General features: G+C 44.0%; 1 protein-coding gene across 1 annotated transcript in view; it reads left to right on the top strand.

Moving 5' to 3' along the window:
* The window catches only part of NBAS (NBAS subunit of NRZ tethering complex), an 852,905-nt gene that overhangs the window by 630,729 nt on the left and 203,577 nt on the right, over nt 1-18,599 (top strand). Inside the window, exon 44 of the mRNA XM_033937554.1 lies at nt 7,988-8,190. Within this exon, the coding sequence (XP_033793445.1) occupies nt 7,988-8,190 (203 nt within the window). The remainder of the gene's footprint in view (nt 1-7,987; nt 8,191-18,599) is intronic.

The raw sequence follows: 18,599 nt of genomic DNA, 5'->3' as shown, positions 1-18,599 counted from the left end.
TAGCTTCTGGAAAACTGGATACTCTCTACAGAGTCCAGTCTTGTCCAGGGTTTGACAGACCACAACTTCAACATCAGTCCCTTCTTATTGAGTTTGCATTGAAAAAGTCCAATAGTTCCAGAACTTACACCAGTAATCCACCAGGCAGAGAAGGTAGATTACTTGACAGGTTTGGCTGTAGAATCTTTCAGTGCTCTATGTTAACCAGTAGGATCTTAAGTTATAATTTTTGTATGATCTTCTACATTAAGTCTCTTTTACAAAAGTTATCTGCATATGAGCAATATATTCCTTCAGATCATATCAACACTTTCCAGCACATTATGCATGACCTCTTTGAAACCAGAAAATATATAGCATGTTCTGTATTTGATGCTTTCGACATCACTTCAAAAACCTCAGCAATTTCTGCTGCCATGAGTTTCTGACCTGGATGCTAATGTCTAGGAGCTCTTAGCCAGTATTTCCTGTCTTGGTGGTGATATGTTTGGAGCTAAGAGTATAAAAATATTAAAAGACACGAAGACTATATGACAACTTTATCATCCTAAAAGACCTCTAAGTCTCAGGCAGCTATAACCCTAGAAGATGATCTTACTATTATAAACAAAGATATGAGGGTAAATCAAAAAGTAAAGGCAAAATACATTTATAGCTTTAATAGAAGTAACTGTGAGCAATTCAACATATCACTTTTCCACATAGTCCCTTTGCAAGACGACACATTTGTTGTATCATTCAAATATCTTCTACATTCCTACAGAGAAGTTTTTTGGCTGCTCCCAAATTTGATTCACCCTCGTATATAGCTCCTTCCACCTTCTCTCAAGCTCCACAGCAAAAGTGACCTCTCAGATTAAGGCATCTGGGTCATACCTCAGAAATCGCAACCTCAGTCTCAAAACAAAATCTCAACCATCATCTTAACTTAATTGTAGAGAGCCTTTATAACAACAGACCATTGGGTCCTCAAAGTAGTGAGACAGGGTTATGCCCTTTGATTTCAAAAGAAACCTCCAAACCGTCCTCCAAGAGAGTTGTCTTTCAATTTCCATCTGAAAGTTCTCCTTCCAAGAGCTTTCGGTCCTCCTCCAGCTCAGTGCATTCAAACAAGTGCCTCTCCTAGAGAGGGGCCAAGGATTCTACTCAAAGTATTTCCTCATACCAAAAAAGACTGAAGGACTCTGTACAATTCTGAACCTCCGTGTTCTCAATAAATATTTAGTGAAGGAAAAGTTTTGTGTTCTCTCTCTGGGAACCCTGTTATGACTGTTAGAGAAGAATGACTGACTTTGCTCTCTAGATCTCAAAGGAGCTTACACACATATTCCTATCATGCCAGCACACAGAAAATACCTGTGCTTTTGAGTAGGAACATGCCATTTCCAATGCAAAATACTTCCATTTGGACTGGCATTGGCACCCAGCGTATTCACAAAATGCTTAGTGGTGGTGTCTGCAAGCCTCCACTCTTGCAGCTATTACATCTTCCCCTAACTAGACAACTGGTTGATCAAGTCCCCAACACCTCTTCAAGCTCACCAATCCATAACTGCAACAATACAGCTATTTGAACTTCTAGGATTTGCAGTCAACTATTAGAAATCCCATTTACAAATGACCCAAACTCTAGAGTTTATAGGGGCTCTTCTAGACACAAGTCAATCTTGAGCATTTCTACCACAACAGAGACTCAAAAATCTGATTCACATCTGTCAAAGGTCTCCTCTCTTCAATGTCTCATGGCATGTCAGATTTGTCTTCTAAGTCACATGGCTTTCATAGTCCATATAATTCTATTTGGTCATCTGCATGCCAGGGTACCTCAATGGACTCTCTTGACCCAATGGTCACAAGCCACCAATCCGTTATCCCACCAAATACAGGTAACCTCACTTCTTTGCCAGTCCCTTCAGTGGTGGGTATCACTAACCAATCTCTCCAGAGGTCTTTTCTTCCACACTCTGAAACATCAAAAGCCATTGATGACAAATGCTTCCATGCTAGGTTGAAAAGCCCATCTTGATGGTCTCCATATTCAGGACAGATGGAATCCCCAAGAGAAATCTCTCCATATCAATCATTTCAAACTTTGAGCAATCTGAAACATTCTTGACATGTTTCAGGATCACCTCCTCAATCTAGTAGTACTCATTCGAACAGACAAGGGGGCACAGGGTCTCACCCCCTTTACCAAAAAGCAATGAAGATTTGGTCCTAGACGATTCCACACAACATATTCCTCAAAGCTGTTTATCTCACAAGGAAACAGAATGTTATAGCAGACAAGTTGAGCAGACTCCTACAACCTCAGCTGCGTTGCGACAAATATTTGCAGATTGTGGGACTGCAGAAGTGGATCTTTTAGCACACCCCCCCCCCCAATCACAGGCTCCCAGTCTAATGTTCCAGAATCTACACTCCCAGTTGCCTGGAGTTTGAAGCCTTCCTTCTCAACTGGGCAAACCAATTTTCTGTATGCTTCCACTCCAATACCTCTAATCGGGGAAAACTTTACTCAGATTTCACCAAGAACAGGCCACCATGATCCTCATAGCAGCTAGATGGCCATGACAATCATAGTTTCCTCTTCTCCTACAATTCAGTGTACAAGATCCCATCATACTTCAAATCTTTCCAGTGCTGTTGACGCAGAATGAGGGTTTTCTTCTTCATCTCAATGTACGTTCATTAACTCACAGCGTGGTATATCGCTCCCAGTGAATAGATGCTTTCCCAGTCTGTGCACCAGTGTCAGTCATCATAGAGGGTTCCAGAAAACCTTACATATCGCTTTAAGTGGACTCGCTTCAGAGTCTGATGTAACCTCAACTCTTTAGATCTAATAAAGTGTCCTCTTCCATTGGTTCTGGATTACCTCTTATGCCTCTCTATTTTGGTCTCAAAACTACTTCAGTCAGAGTTCACCTCAGTGCTATTACAGCTTTTCATACACTTTTGGATAAAAACCCATTATCAGTACATCCTCTAATTTCTAGATTTATGAAGGACATACGAACATAAGAAATGCCTCCGCTGGGTCAGACCTGAGGTCCATCGCGCCCAGCAGTCCGCTCACGCGGCGGCCCATCAGGTCCAGGACCTGTGCAGTAATCTTTTATCTATACCCCTCTATCCCCTTTTCCAGCAGGAAATTGTCCAATCCTTTCTTAAACCCCAGTACCGTTCGCTGCCCTATAACGTCCTCTGGAAGCGCATTCCAGGTGTCCACCACACGTTGGGTAAAGAAGAACTTCCTAGCATTCGTTTTGAATCTGTCCCCTTTCAACTTTTCCGAATGCCCTCTTGTTTTTTTATGTTCTAAAAGTTTGAAGAATCTGTCCCTCTCTACTCTCTCTATGCCCTTCATGATCTTGTAAGTCTCTATCATATCCCCTCTAAGTCTTCTCTTCTCCAGGGAAAAGAGACCCAGTTTCTCCAATCTCTCAGCGTATGAAAGGCTTTCCATCCCCTTAATCAGTCGTGTCGCTCTCCTCTGAACTCTCTCGAGTAACACCATATCCTTCTTAAGGTATGGTGACCAATACTGGACGCAGTACTTAAGATGCGGACGCACCATTTTATATACTTTTATATACTAAGCTACCAACCAAACCTCCTCCAGTTGCTTGGGATCTTAACATTATACTTTCAGCCCTCATGAAGCCTTCCTTTGAACCACCTACTACTTAATCACTCAAGCATCTCATTTGGAAAGAAGTCCTCTTACTCTGCACCACGTCTGCATGCTGAGTCAGTGAGCTTCAAGCACTTGTTTTGGACCCACCTTATACAACATTCTACCATGACAGAGTGGTTCTTCACACTCATCCCAAGTTCATCTGAACCAGTCTATAGCTCTCCCTGTCTTTTTTCCTAGACCACATTCTCATCCTGGTGAAACTGCACTCCACACATTGAACTGTAAACAAGCTTTTGTTTATTATTTGGACCATAGCAAACCTCACAGAACTTCCACTCAGTTGTTTCTCTCATTTGGAGCTCCTGTCACCAAGAAAACCATCTCCACATGGCTGGTGGACTGTATTTCCTTTTGCTATACTAGGACTGGGCCGTCACGGGAAGATCGGGTCACTGCACATAAGATAAAGAGTAACAGCAACTTCAGTACCTCATCTACGCTCCACTCCCATTGAGAACATCTGTAAAGCAGCCACTTTGTACTTGATTCATACCTTCACATCCATTGTTGTTTAGAGAATCATTCCAGATGGGATAGTTGGTTCGGCCAAGCAGTCCTACAAAAATTTTCCATGTAAAATAAAACTTCCCATCAACCTTTTGATTTCACCAGTTTCACAATCATGACTTTGGCAGCTAGGGAAACCCACATGTGAAAATATGCTGCCTGCTTGTCCTAGGATAAAGCACAGTTACTTACCTATAACAGGTGTTATCCAAGGACAGCAGGCAGATAATCCCACTTCTCTCCCTCCTCCACTAATTGTCTTTTTAGCTTCTCTACAGCGGGTGGGAAGGCACCAACACAGGCACAGTATGGGCAGTCTCGAAACTTTGAACATTTTTTTAAAGTGACAGTACGTATGTACTGGACTCTATGGATTATGTCACCAACATGTGAGAATACCTGCCTGCTATCCTCAGACAGTTGCTGTTACAGATAAGGAACTGTGCTTTAGGGCAAAGAATAGACATGGTAAGACTTAGGCGGTGGTAAATTAGGCCAGGAAAACCCTGGCCTAATATACTGGTGCCTAACATTAGGATGCCTAGGTTGAGTTAGGCGCCACCAGATGCATTTCTATAAATGACGCCCAGCGGGTGATTGACAACCATGTCACATAGTGCCTAGGAGTGGGGTGCCATGTATAGAATCAAGCCCCAAGTGAGTAACAAAATCAGCAAATGATAAAGGCCTAAATCAGGGGTGCCCAATAGGTCGATCGCGATCAACCGGTAGCTCGCCAAGGCAAAGTGAGTCGATCACCCAGGATTCACTTTGCCTTGGCGATCTCTCGGGCCAATCAGTCTTCCTCTCCCCAACATCAATTCTGCCGTCGGAGAGGAAGTTCGGGCCAGTCAATCGCTGCCTGGCTGGGCGGAATTTCCTCTCCGACGGCAGAATTGACATCGGGGAGAGGAATGCTGGTCGGCCCGAAGCAGGGAGAGCTTGGGGCATCGGCGGTGTTGGCTTTGGGGCCTGTTATCCATTGGTGGCGGTTTGGGTCCTGTTCCCCGATGGCAGCGGCAGTGGCTTGGGGAAGGGCAGGGAGACAGAAAGAAAGGGGCGCAGGCAGGGAGACAGAAGGAAAGAAGAGAAACAGGAAAAAAAGAAAGGGGTCATGAAGAGAGAAAGAAAGAAAGGGCAGGGAGAGAGGAAGAAAAAGTTGGGGGAGGGAATGAGGTTTGGAGGAGAGAAAGCATACAGGCTGAAAGAAAGATTGGATGCACAGTCAGAAGATGAAAGTGCAACCAGAGACTCATGAATTCACCAGACAAGGTAGGAAAAATGATTTTATTTTAAATTTAGTGATCAAAATGTGTCTGAATTTATATCTGCTGTCTATATTTTATAATATGGTCCCCTTTTACTAAACCGCAATAGCGGTTTGTAGCGCAGGGGGCCTATGAGCATCGAGAGCAGCGCTGGGCATTCAGCGCAGCTCCCTTCACTTAAAACTGCTATTATGGTTTAGTAAAAAGGGAGGGGGGTATTTGTCTATTTTTGTATGGTTGTTACTGAGGTGACAGTGCATAGAGTCATCTGCTTTGACCTCTTTGAAAAAACCCCGGAATAGGAATGATAATTAACATTTTCTATGCGTACAGTTTACGTTGTGTTTTTTTTAATTTTATAGTTGGTAGATCATTTTGACTTGGTCATTTTAAAAGTAGCTCACGAGTCAAAAAAGTGTGGGCACCCCTGGCCTAAATAATGCCATATGGTATCACTTAAAGATCCGTTAATCATTTAGCCCAGGTGTTAATCTTTGAAGCATTCCAATATTTCATTGTGGGTTGCTGGAATTACTAGAACTAGACAACTAAACAGAGTAGCAGTGCAAGAATGTCATCTATATATGTTTGCAATATGTTTAACAAATATGTTATCTCTAATCCAGAATAATAATCATTCTTATTGCTTACTATATTGCTTAATTCTTATTTTCCATACACACACCTCTTTAAAATATATATAGTAAAGTGCTCAGAAAATGGTTGCCATGTAGCGCTTGTGCTTATTTTTCAACAGATTCGTGAAACAGCACCCATTTTAAATTATTGCACTATTCAGAGACCAGTTCTTTTAATATCTTAGTCACAACATCTGTGAAAAGAAAACTATGCATGTACCTGTTTTGGATTGAATTCCTCATTTCCCTTCAAAGGGCTATATAATAATTGCGATGTTTTTCAAACGGTGCTGCAAAAATCTTCAACGTGCTAATGTCCACCTTTGTGGTAGCACAAGTATAGACATTAGCACTAAAGACATTGCAATTATTATACAGCCCTTTGAAGGGAAATGAGAAATCAACTTTGAAACAGATAACTGCACAATTTTCTCTTCATAGACGTTGCGACTAAGGGCTCCTTTTATAAAGTTTCAAGTTTATTGTAGTTTTGATTTAAATGCAATCTCAAGTATTTTCAATGTGTATAACAATAATAAAAATTTGGGGGAACAAATAAAATCATTTGAGACAATAAACATACAAACCTATCCATAGTTAATTAAAGATACATAAGGAATATCAGGAAAAACTACATTTGTTTTAAAAGAAAAAAAACGAAAATAAAAAACATTTAGGAAAGGAACATCAGGAAGGGTATTAAAAAATTTTAATGAAATTTGGTTGGGAAAAAATGTTTAAAAAGAGGCTTAATCTAGAAGTAAATAGGAAAATCAAAAAAGATTGTCTGATCTAAGATTCATATGCATCTTTATAAAGATAGCTTTTTAGTTTGCTTTTAAATTTTTCTAAGGAAGTTTCAGCGCGCAGAAAAATTGGAAGTTTATTCCAAAGATGGGGTCCCAAGATAGAGAAAGTTGTAGTTCTTCTAGTGCCAATTATTTTCAATGATGTCAACAAGTACTGATCTAATCTAAGGGATCTAGCTGGGGAATATGGTATTAAATATCGATATAAGAATATTGGAGTATTAGTTTTCTGAATTTTAAATGTTAGTAACGCGATTTTATATGTTATTCTGTGTGAGATCGGCGGTAGATTTTCAGCTAGCGCGCTAATCCGGTGCGTGTGCTAAAACCATTAACACACCTTTGTAAAAGGAGCTCTAAGATACTAAGATATTAAAAGAACTGGTTTCTGAATAGTGCAATGATTGAAAATGGGTGCTGTTTCACAAATCTGTTGAAAAATGAGAACAAGCGCTACGTGGCAGTCATTTTCTGAGCACTTACCTATCCCCTCTCGGTACTCTCATGTAACTGAAATTTGTTACTAATGTACTTGACAATATTTCTCTGTATCATCGCTGTATATGTACAGTCTCTTCCCTTGTAAACTGCTCTGAACTGTTTGTGGTATTGCGGTATACAAGAATAAAGTTATTATTATTATTATATATTTTAAAGAAGTGTGGGCATGGAAAATAAGGATTAAGCAATATAATAAGAAATAAGAATGATTATAGAGATAATTATACTAATATATGCACCCGGAATAATACGAGATTCGATACTCCTATTTTTGAACAGGTATTAACGAATATGCATAACAGATGCTTTATTGGAGATTCAGAGGACATGTTACTAAGGTGTGCTAACAACTAGTGAGTGCTAAATTCTTTAGGCCATATTAGTAAAATGATCCTTGAATAAGATTGTCTCTACAGCATTGATTAAAATCCTGATCCAATGTGCAGCACTTAACATTCTGAATTTCCTATAAATATAAATGGTAAAGTTCTTTGTAGGCATTGCTTGTGATTCATAATTTGATATTTTACGCATCATGTAGTTTATTCTGTCTGCTTTCAGGATCGCCTACAGAAGTATGGCTATTTGTATGATTTATCCAGATCAGAGAAAAAGAAAATCAGTGATTTGGCAGTGACCATATGTATGGATGGTCAGCCTCTGGATATGATACAGAAATTATTGGAAGTAGCTGTTGGGCCTCTAGGAACTGCCCCTAGAGATGTAATATACAGTGCAGTGCAGAATATCATAGCTTCAATGAGGTAAGTGTTAAGCTCAAAGTTAAAGATAATATTGTTTTACACAGAAGTATTTAAGAATGTTAAAGTAAAGAAATTTCAGGATGTGTGGAAACCATTAACAAAATATTGTAAGGATTAATTGAAATTGTTTCCCTTATTTTTATCAGTTTAAGGGGTGGGGAGGGGGGATATATTTATTATTGCATATTTTTTATGATAATGGAATATATGGTTGGGAGGGATGGGAAAGGGGAAGGGATAAGAATTTATGTAATGTACCAATGATTGTTTGTAAGTGATATTTTTATTGTTACTGTGAATGATTATATTTAACACTTAATGTATTTTTGAAATTAAAAAAAAAAAAAAAAAGTAAAGCGGCTCTATGGATTCAGTGGATGGGTCATGTAGTCTTTCTGTCATAAGTTTCTGCCAATCTTTGTTAGAAAACATGAAAATCTTATAGGAGTATCAACCCGTGTAAATTTTAAATGTCCAAATATCAACACAGGATATTCCACATATTTAAATTTTATGTTTGAAGTGCTCAGACCCACACCACACCACTTGCATAAGTCATGCAAGAGCATAAGAGGAACCATCATAGCATTCCCAATATTCCAGACTGTCCTGCTCAAATTTATCACCAAACACTTGAATTAGGTGGATTATATGAATAAGAGTACATATTATAATATATTTAAATAATTGCTCCATTAACTTTCTCCCATGGCTGAACTAAAAATTATATGCACCCCATTGTGTGAAACTGTGCAAGAGCTCCCCTCAGACCTGAGTTTTGCTATCGGCTTCATCATGAGGTGTAGCTCTGAGATTTAAAAAAAATGAGAAATAATAAAATTAATATATAACTCTTTACTATCTCCTATAATCAACAACAATGAGCACTACAAACTTACAACATACTACCTAAACCTGCCCTGAGAAATTAATATAATCATAAATACCTTTTCTTACCAGCATATACAGCAAGTCAGGCATCCAAATTGCCTCTCTCTCAAACTCATACACTCATTCATAGGAACTAGTAACGAGTTATATATTTTATTATTTCTCATTTTTTATCTCGGAGCAGAAATATGGACCTCCTAACTTTATTACAGATAAGTGGAACGATTATTTAAATACATTACAATATATGCTGCTGTTCATATAATCCACCTAATTCAAGTGATTGTTGATAAATTTGAGTAGGACAGTCTGGAACATCAGGAGTGCTATGATGGTTTCTCTTATGCTCTTGCATGACTTATGCAAGTGGTGTGGTCTGAGCACTTCTAATACTGTAGTAATATAAAGGAGAAATGTTTTTATATGAACAAACACAAAATTGATTGCTTTATATAATACAGCTTTATAGATTTTTTTTTTATATTTAAATTTTCTTAGCATAGTTTTCAGTGTGGTTGATAGGTGATATTTACAAACAGGGATTCTTTTTAATGTAGATTATACAGAAACAGTTTACTCTGGTTCCTGTTTACTGAGTTTTTAGCTATTAATGTAATAATTAATGTGAACTAGTAGCACAGACCCTGCACTATCAGTTAAGATTGTATATAATACTCCCTCTAAGGACTAGTCAGGTGTGTGCAGGCCTCTCTTAAGCCCTTCTGGTCCAGTGGTAGCTAGGGCAAGAGTGATACTCCTTTTCTCCTACCCCGTGTAGTCTCTCTACTCAAAATGGCTGACACAAGTTCTCACAGTAACCTCATGAGACTGCCATGAATTCAGTTTATATTCGAGTCAACCTTTTTCACCTTTTTGGGGGGGAAAAAGATTACCTTAGTATATATTCAGATGGGTTTATATTCAAGAATATATAGTAGGTCCACCTGTTAGATTAAGTAAATGTATGAGCTGCAGTTCTCTAAAAATATTAAAAGTGAGAAATGTAATACATTTGAAGAGTATATAAAAATTGTTAATTGCAAGGTAAGAGATAGCTTGGATAATACTGAGTAAATTGTAAAATATAGATGTACAATGCACTCATCAAAGCTGGATTACTATACAGCGTTGGCAGCAGGTGCTTACTTCAGGTCTGGTGGCTGCAGCAACATATTTCTTGGCATCAGGAGCGGCAGTAATAGCTTTCTTCAATCATAAGCATAATGCCAGCTGAGGGGGATGTCCATGAAGGATGATGATGCCTGTATTAATTCCGGGGGGAGGGTGAGAGGTTGTATGGTGGATAGCCACTCTGTTGTTTATCGTGGCGACAGGGAGCGAACTCGCCCATGGAACTTTACAGCCCATCAGGAGTTGAGCAGAGGAGGACAGTCATCGATGGTCGGGTGGTGGCTCGAATATAAACCAAGGCCCCCATTTTTGGGCCATTTTTTTGCCCCAAAAATCTCGTTTTATATTTGAGTATATACGGTATTCAATTTTCTATACCGTTCTCCCAGGGGAGCTCAGAATGGTTTGCATGAATTTATTCAGGTACTCTAGCATTTTTCTCTGTCATGTACCTGCGGCAATGGGGGGATTTACCGTATTTTCACGCATATAACGCGCGCGTTATACGCGTTTTTACCTACCGCGCATACCCCTCGCGCGTTATATGCGTGAGCGCGGTATACGAAAGTTTTAAAACATAGTTCCCACCCCGCCCGACGCCCGATTCACCCCCCCAGCAGGACCACTCGCACCCCCACCCCGAACGACCACTCGCACGCGCTCCCACCCGCACCCGCATCCACGATCGGAGCAAGAGGGAGCCCAAGCCCTCTTGCCCGGCCGACTCCCCGACGTCCGATACATCCCCCCCCCCCCGGCAGGACCACTCGCACCCCCACCCCGAAGGACCGCCGACTTCCCGACAATATCGGGCCAGAAGGGAGCCCAAACCCTCCTGGCCACGGCGACCCCCTAACCCCACCCCGCACTACATTACGGGCAGGAGGGATCCCAGGCCCTCCTGCCCTCGACGCAAACCCCCCTCCCCCCCAACGACCGTCCCCCCCCCCAAGAACCTCCGACCGCCCCCCCAGCCGACCCGCGACCCCCCTGGCCGACCCCCACGACCCCCCCACCCCCCTTCCCCGTACCTTTGGAAGTTGGCCGGACAGACGGGAGCCAAACCCGCCTGTCCGGCAGGCAGCCAACGAAGGAATGAGGCCGGATTGGCCCATCCGTCCTAAAGCTCCGCCTACTGGTGGGGCCTAAGGCGCGTGGGCCAATCAGAATAGGCCCTGGAGCCTTAGGTCCCATCTGGGGGCGCGGCCTGAGGCACATGGTCGGGTTGGGCCCATGTGCCTCAGGCCGCGCCCCCAGGTGGGACCTAAGGCTCCAGGGCCTATTCTGATTGGCCCACGCGCCTTAGGCCCCACCAGTAGGCGAAGCTTTAGGACGGATGGGCCAATCCGGCCTCATTCCTTCGTTGGCTGCCTGCCGGACAGGCGGGTTTGGCTCCCGTCTGTCCGGCCAACTACCAAAGGTACGGGGAAGGGGGGTGGGGGGGTCGTGGGGGTCGGCCAGGGGGGTCGCGGGTCGGCTGGGGGGGAGGGGGGTTTGCGTCGAGGGCAGGAGGGCCTGGGATCCCTCCTGCCCGTAATGTAGTGCGGGGTGGGGTTAGGGGGTCGCCGTGGCCAGGAGGGTTTGGGCTCCCTTCTGGCCCAACTACCAAAGGTACGGGGAAGGGGGGTGGGGGCGTCGTGGGGGTCGCCAGGGGGGTCGCGGGTCGGCTGGGGGGGCGGTCGGAGGTTCTTGGGGGGGGCGGTCGTTGGGGGGGAGGGGGGTTTGCGTCGAGGGCAGGAGGGCCTGGGATCCCTCCTGCCCGTAATGTAGTGCGGGGTGGGGGTAGGGGGTCGCCCTGGCCAGGAGGGTTTGGGCTCCCTCCTGGCCCGATATTGTCGGGGAGTCGGCGGTCCTTCGGGGTGGGGGTGCGAATGGTCCTGCCGGGGGGGGGAGATGAATCGGACGTCGGGGGGGGGTGAACGGAGAGTCGGGACAGCGCACGGAGAGGCGGGGCAGTGCACGGAAGTCAGGGGGGTGAACGGAGAGTCGGGTCAGCGCACGGAAAGTCAGGGCAGTGCACGGAAGTCAGGGGGGGTGAAGGGAGAGTCGGGACAGCGCACGGAAAGTCAGGGCAGTGCATGGAAGTCAGGGGGGGGTGAACGGAGAGTCGGGACAGCGCACGGAGAGGCGGGGCAGTGCACGGAAGTCAGGGGGGGGTGAACGGAGAGTCGGGACAGCGCACGGAGAGGCGGGGCAGTGCACGGAAGTCAGGGGGGGTGAACGGAGAGTCGGGACAGCGCACGGAAAGTCAGGGCAGTGCACGGAAGTCAGGGGGGGGTGAACGGAGAGTCGGGACAGCGCACGGAGAGGCGGGGCAGTGCACGGAAGTCAGGGGGGGTGAACGGAGAGTCGGGACAGCGCACGGAGAGGCGGGGCAGTGCACGGAAGTCAGGGGGGTGAACGGAGAGTCGGGCAGCATGCGCGGTATAATCGTGAGCGCGTTATACCAAAGTTTTTGTGCTTATCATCGTGATTTCTGCGCGCTATACACGTGTGCGCGTTTTATACGGGTGCGTGTTATTTGCGTGAAAATACGGTAAGTGACTAGCCCAAAGAACATAGTGGGTTTGAACCATTATATCTTCCTCTCTCTAAGAGATCCCAAGTGCCTATCCCATGTTCTCTTGAAGGTCAGGTCTCCAGAATAGCACTCTGTATTCAACAAAGAGGCATGATCTGAAGAGAGCCGTATTAAGAACTTTAACCACTGCACCACACACTCCCCACACACTGTTTATGAGGGGCTATCTAAACTGATCAGCTGGAAAAGAAGGTGATCATGCCTCTTAATACGGCTCTCTGTTGAATACAGTGTGCTATTCTGGAGACCTGACCTTCAAGAGAGCATGGGATAGTCACGTGGGATTTCTTAGAGAGAGGAAGAGATAATGGTTACTGCAGATGGGCAAACTGGATGGGCCATTTGGCCTTTATCTGCCATCATGTTTCTATATATATATATACAGTCTAGTTGGTCCAGAGGGCAACTAATTATTAACTTAGCCATCAGTCAACTGATTACAGTTGGCGTGGAGAATACAGTACATGAGAATGTCAACAAAAAACAGGTCTAGAACTGATGACTGATACTGGGATAGTGTTCCTGAGGAACTGTTAAATGTCAGGAAGCCATCATCAGCTGCAACTGATAATCTTCTAGCTGAAAATGCCTGCTATATTAGACATGTAACCCCCACAATAATTGGAATTCAGACAAAATTACAGGACTTGAAAGATTATGTCAATGTGAATAAGACAATGCAGCCACTAATCACAGCTCTGACAAACAAAATTGTTTCAAGGTTTGGTCTAGTATTTGAAGATGACTACTATATTGCAGTGATGCTTGTTCCAAAGTTCAAGTTGAGAAATCTACCAGAATAAAAACAGTATGAGAAGATGCAGATGCTCATGTTCTGTCAGTGCTAGTGGCACATCACTTTCATTTGTGCAGGAATTATAGTTAACCTTCAAAGAAAAGACTAGCACTGGAGGTGAAGACTTCTTTGATTTTCTGTCCACTGCAAAGAACAACCTTTCCTGCAACTGAATCTGGAACAAAGGAAGAGATTGAGCAATACCTGGAATGTTCAGACACTACCACAAACAGCCTGCTTTCATTTCCCAAAGAAGCAAAAGCTTTATCTAGTTCAATGCTGCACTTTCCAGCAGTGCATTAGTAAAAGGATTATTTAGATGCTTTCTCAGTGATGATAACTTTAAGAAACCAATTTTTTCTGTATACTGTAAACTGAAGTGACATATTGAGAATTCTGAGACTTTACATATAAAACAGAGTAATAAAATATTTTGTATTAATTAGTGATTTGCTGAGAATTGATCAACTCTTTTTAAACATGAAACAAATTAAAATGCTAAGCACAGTAGAATCCCGATTAACCGTTATTCAAGCAACTGGCACTCTCACCAAACCAGCAAAAAAATTGCCGGCAAAAAAAAGTTTCTCAAGCGGCAGTGGTCCTGAGCCGCAAACCCCCCTTCCCTCTAACCCCAAAATAGCGGAGCAGTCCTGAGATGTGAACTTCCCCTCTCTCCAGCCCCGACGCAAGCAGCGGCAGTTGTCCTGAGCCGTGAACCCCACTCCTTCCAGCTCTCCTTTCAGCCCCAAAGCAAAGCAGTAGCCCTGCCAGGGCTGACTATGAGCAACCTGTTTCAGCACTGCCTCTGCTGACCGGCTGCCGTTGCTGCTTCGGTAAGTGAGGGGGGTCTAGGAGGCTAGACCCAAGCAGAGGGAAGGGAGGGCAGACCTGGGGGGTGGGGAGTTGTAGACAAGAAGTGTTTGTGGCCTGTGGGGGGAGGGTCCAGTGAAGGGGAAATGGATGAATGCTAGACACATAAGGGGGGAAAAGATGGGGGAGAGAAAGTGACAGAAAGAAGGGAAGAACAAATTTTAGACCTACAAGTGGGGATGGGGGGGATGATAAGATTGTTTGAGGTGTCAAGGGAGACAAAATATTTTTACAGTAACTCTCAAGCAACCAGAAACTACAGTTTCCGGCATCCACCAACTAAGAGTTTACTGTAGTTAACTATTTTGCAGTAGTTGTCAAAAGTAGTTAACCAGGTACCGTAATTAATTATCATTTTTAGTAAAGTAACTATAAAGTACTTTTTAAGTAGTTGGCACCTAGCACTGGCCACTAAAGTGTGGTGTTTCAATATTGTGTTTTCAATCTCTAGGGACAAGCAGGTTCTCTGGAGTCCTGCAGAGCTTGCCCGACTGTCACTCTTTAAATTCTTGAAAATGTGATAGGGAAATAACACTCTTCCCACACACCCCCACCCCCACACACCCCCACCCCCCACACATACACCCCTCCACACACAAACACCCCCACACACACACACCCTACCCACACATACACCCCTCAACACACAAACACCCCCCACACACCCCCACCCCTACCCCCACCCCCCCCACATACACACCCACACCCACCCCCTCACACACACCCCTCACACACACCACCACACACCCTACACACACACCCCCACACACCCACACCCAAACACCCACACACCCCCACACTCACCCCCACACCCCCCACACACACTCCCCCCACACCCACACCCACACACGCACACATCCCCACACACCCCCACACCCCACCACTCACCTCTACACACACACCCCCCACACAGCCCCACCCCCCACCCCAACACACTCCCCCACCCCCCCACTCCCACACCCACGCACACATCCACACCCACACCCACACACACCCAACGCACACACCCCACACACAGCCCTACCCCCCACACACCCCACACACAGCTCCACCCCCACCCCCCCACATACACACTCCCACCACACCCCCCCACACCCTCCCACACCCCCACTCCCACACACACACACCCACACACACACACCCACACACAAACCCACCCCCCCACCTCCACCCCCCCCCCCACACACACCTGTACTGTAGATGAAGGACTCCTGCTCAGTTTAGAGTGAGCAGTGCTTCCGGTGCCTCTCAGTATAACTGTGAGAGCTGAAGATTTGCCAGTGTCTAGACCAGGGATGCCCACACTTTTTGGGCTTGCGAGCTACTTTTAAAAAGACCAAGTCAAAATGATCTACCAACAATAAAATTTTTAAAAACACAAAGCACACTATGCAGAGAAAATATTAATTCTCATTTATATTCTGGGGGTTTTCAAAGAGGACAAGGCAGATGACTTTATGCAATGTTACCTCAGTAACAACTATACAAAAGTAGACAAATATACCCCTTCCCTTTTTACTAAACCATGATAGCAGTTTTTAGCGCAGGGAGCTGCGCTGAATGCCATGTGCTGCTCTCGATGCTCATAGGCTCCCTGCGCTAAAAACCACTATTGCAGTTTAGTAAAAGGGGGCCATGGTACAAAATAGACACATTTTGATCACTAAATTGAAAATAAAATCATTTTTCCTACCTTTGTTGTCTGGTAATTTCATGAGTCTCTGGTTGCACTTTCTTCTTCTGACTGTGCATCCAATATTTCTTCCATTCTTTCAGCCTCCTGCATGCTTCCTTTCCTCCCTTAACTTTTTCTTTTTCTTTCTCTATCTTTCTTTCTTTCTGTCTCCCTGCCCCCTTTCTTTCTGTCTGTTTCCCTGCCCCCCTTTTCTTTCTGTCTGTCTGTCTTTCTCTCTCCATGCCCCCTTTTTTTCTTTCTTTCTGTCTTTCTCTCTCCATGCCCCCTTTCTTTCTGTCTGTCTGTCTTTCTCTATGCCCCTTTCTCCCTGCCCCCTTTCTTTCTTTCTGTCTTTCTCTCTCCCTGCCCCCTTTCTTTCTGTCTGTCTTTCTCTCTCCATGCCCCCTTTCTTTCTTTTTATCTGTCTTTCTCCATGTCCCTTTTTTTTCTGTCTGTCTTTCTCTCTCCATGCCCCCCCTTTCTTTGTGTCTCCCTGCCCTTCCCCAAGCCACCACCACCGGCATCAGGGAACAGGCCCCCAAGCCACCACCGCAAAGTTCTGAGCTCTACCTGCTTCCCAATGCCATAAAGAGGACACAGAAGTGCCGGACTGACCAGTCTGCCCCACCCGACGTCAATTCTAATGTTGGAAAGGAAGTTCCAGGCCAGCCAATCGCTGCCTGGATGACTCGCACTTCCGTGTACTCTTTACGGTGTCAGGAAGCAGGTAGAATGAGAATGCAACGTGAGTCTATCAAGGAGCCTGGGATGGGCTCTAGATCGACTCGCGTTGCCTTCACGATCTATTGGTCGATTGCGATCGACCTTTGGGCATCCCTGGTCTAGATCATCCTGGCTCATCCTGCGGTCATGGTATCTGCATTTTATCACTGATTAGTGAGTGCTGGAGGTAGACAGTACCTTTAGCAATTTTGTATTTTCCATGAAGTATGCTTTTTCAATTGTGTTTGTTTTAATCTCAGTTTAGAAGCCATGAAATCATCAATGCTTATTGCAAGAAGTGTAGTACAACATAAGAACAAGGGAATTAAAAAAAAAGAAAGAGAAAGTTATACTAGAAAGTAAAATATTTCAATGAATAATATAATTAAGACAAAAGATTGTGTTTAATTTATTCTCTTTATGTTATCCTTGTAATTTTTATTGCTCTTGAGGAACTTTTTGATTAAATGCATGTCGTGTTTCTAGGGCTGAATGGAAATCAAATGAGTCTTCATCAATTTAATTATACCAGACTGACACTGAACTCACATTAAAAGCTTATAGGTACCTTGTGTTTTAGATAAACAGCAAAAAAGAAGAGCAGCAGAAGATTCCTGTAAAGGAATTATATTTGATTTAGTGTTCCTCGTTCTATCACAAATCGTTTTTGGTTTTGTTTTTTTCCTGAAAAGAATTTGAGTTAATACTGTCATAAAATGGAAGTTTAGGGGATGGGATGATTTACTACTTTTTCTGTGTGGTTACAATCAAAGTAGATTCCATATTTTAGACAGGTTCTTATTTTGTACCTGGGGCAGTGAAGTGTTAAGTGACTTGCCCAAAATCACAAGGAGCTGCAGTAGGAATCGAACTGCTCTTACCACTAGGCCACTCTTCCACTCCAGGAGCAGCTTCTCTAATTACTAGGCCACTCCAGGGGCCATATGATGAAGGCTGAAGATGAGAGGATAGACCCCATAAGCATCTAAGGAAATATTTCTTGATGTAAACGTTGTAGATGTGTGGAATGGCCTCCTGGCAAAGATGAGAGAGACAAGATTAACCTCTGAATTTAAGAACATATGGGGTAAGCATAGAGGATTTCTGAGGGAGAAAAGGAGATTGTAGAGCTTAAGTAGTTGGTATGAATGGGTGGACTGGATAGGCCATGCAGTCTTTATCTGTTGTCATTTTCTTTGTTTCTGTGTTTTATAAAGTTGGGGAGAAATACTTCATTATTATATGGCAATCACATTTGTAATGCTTTAAAATGAGAGAATCCTAGAATCAAAATAAGTCAGAATATACTAAATAGCTAAATTATTTGCTTTGAGCAAAATATACTAAACTAGTCTTTAAGCCCATTACATTAACGGGTGCTAGAATAGATGTGTGTGTCTGCTGTCTTTCTCTCTCTCTCCTTGGCCGCTGTCTGTCTGTCTTTCTGTCTCTCTCTCTCTCCCCGGCTGTCCACCACCACCCCTTGCCTGCTCCCCCTGTCCAGCAGTAGCGCTTTTTTCTGTCTCTCTCTCCTTAGCCCCTGTGTCTGTCTGACTTTCTTTCTGTCTCTCTCCTTGGCCGCTGTCTGTCTGTCTTTCTGTCTCTGTCTCTCTCTCCTTGGCCGCTTTCTGACTTTCTTTCTTTCTTTCTGTCTCACTCTCTCCTTGGCTGCTGTCTGTCTGTCTTTCTTTCTGTCTCTGTCTCTCTCTCCTTGGCCGCTTTCTGACTTTCTTTCTTTC

Source organism: Geotrypetes seraphini, chromosome 3 (assembly GCF_902459505.1).
Source record: "Geotrypetes seraphini chromosome 3, aGeoSer1.1, whole genome shotgun sequence".
Lineage (NCBI taxonomy): Eukaryota > Metazoa > Chordata > Amphibia > Gymnophiona > Dermophiidae > Geotrypetes > Geotrypetes seraphini.
This window is presented reverse-complemented; position numbering and strand designations above follow the sequence as displayed.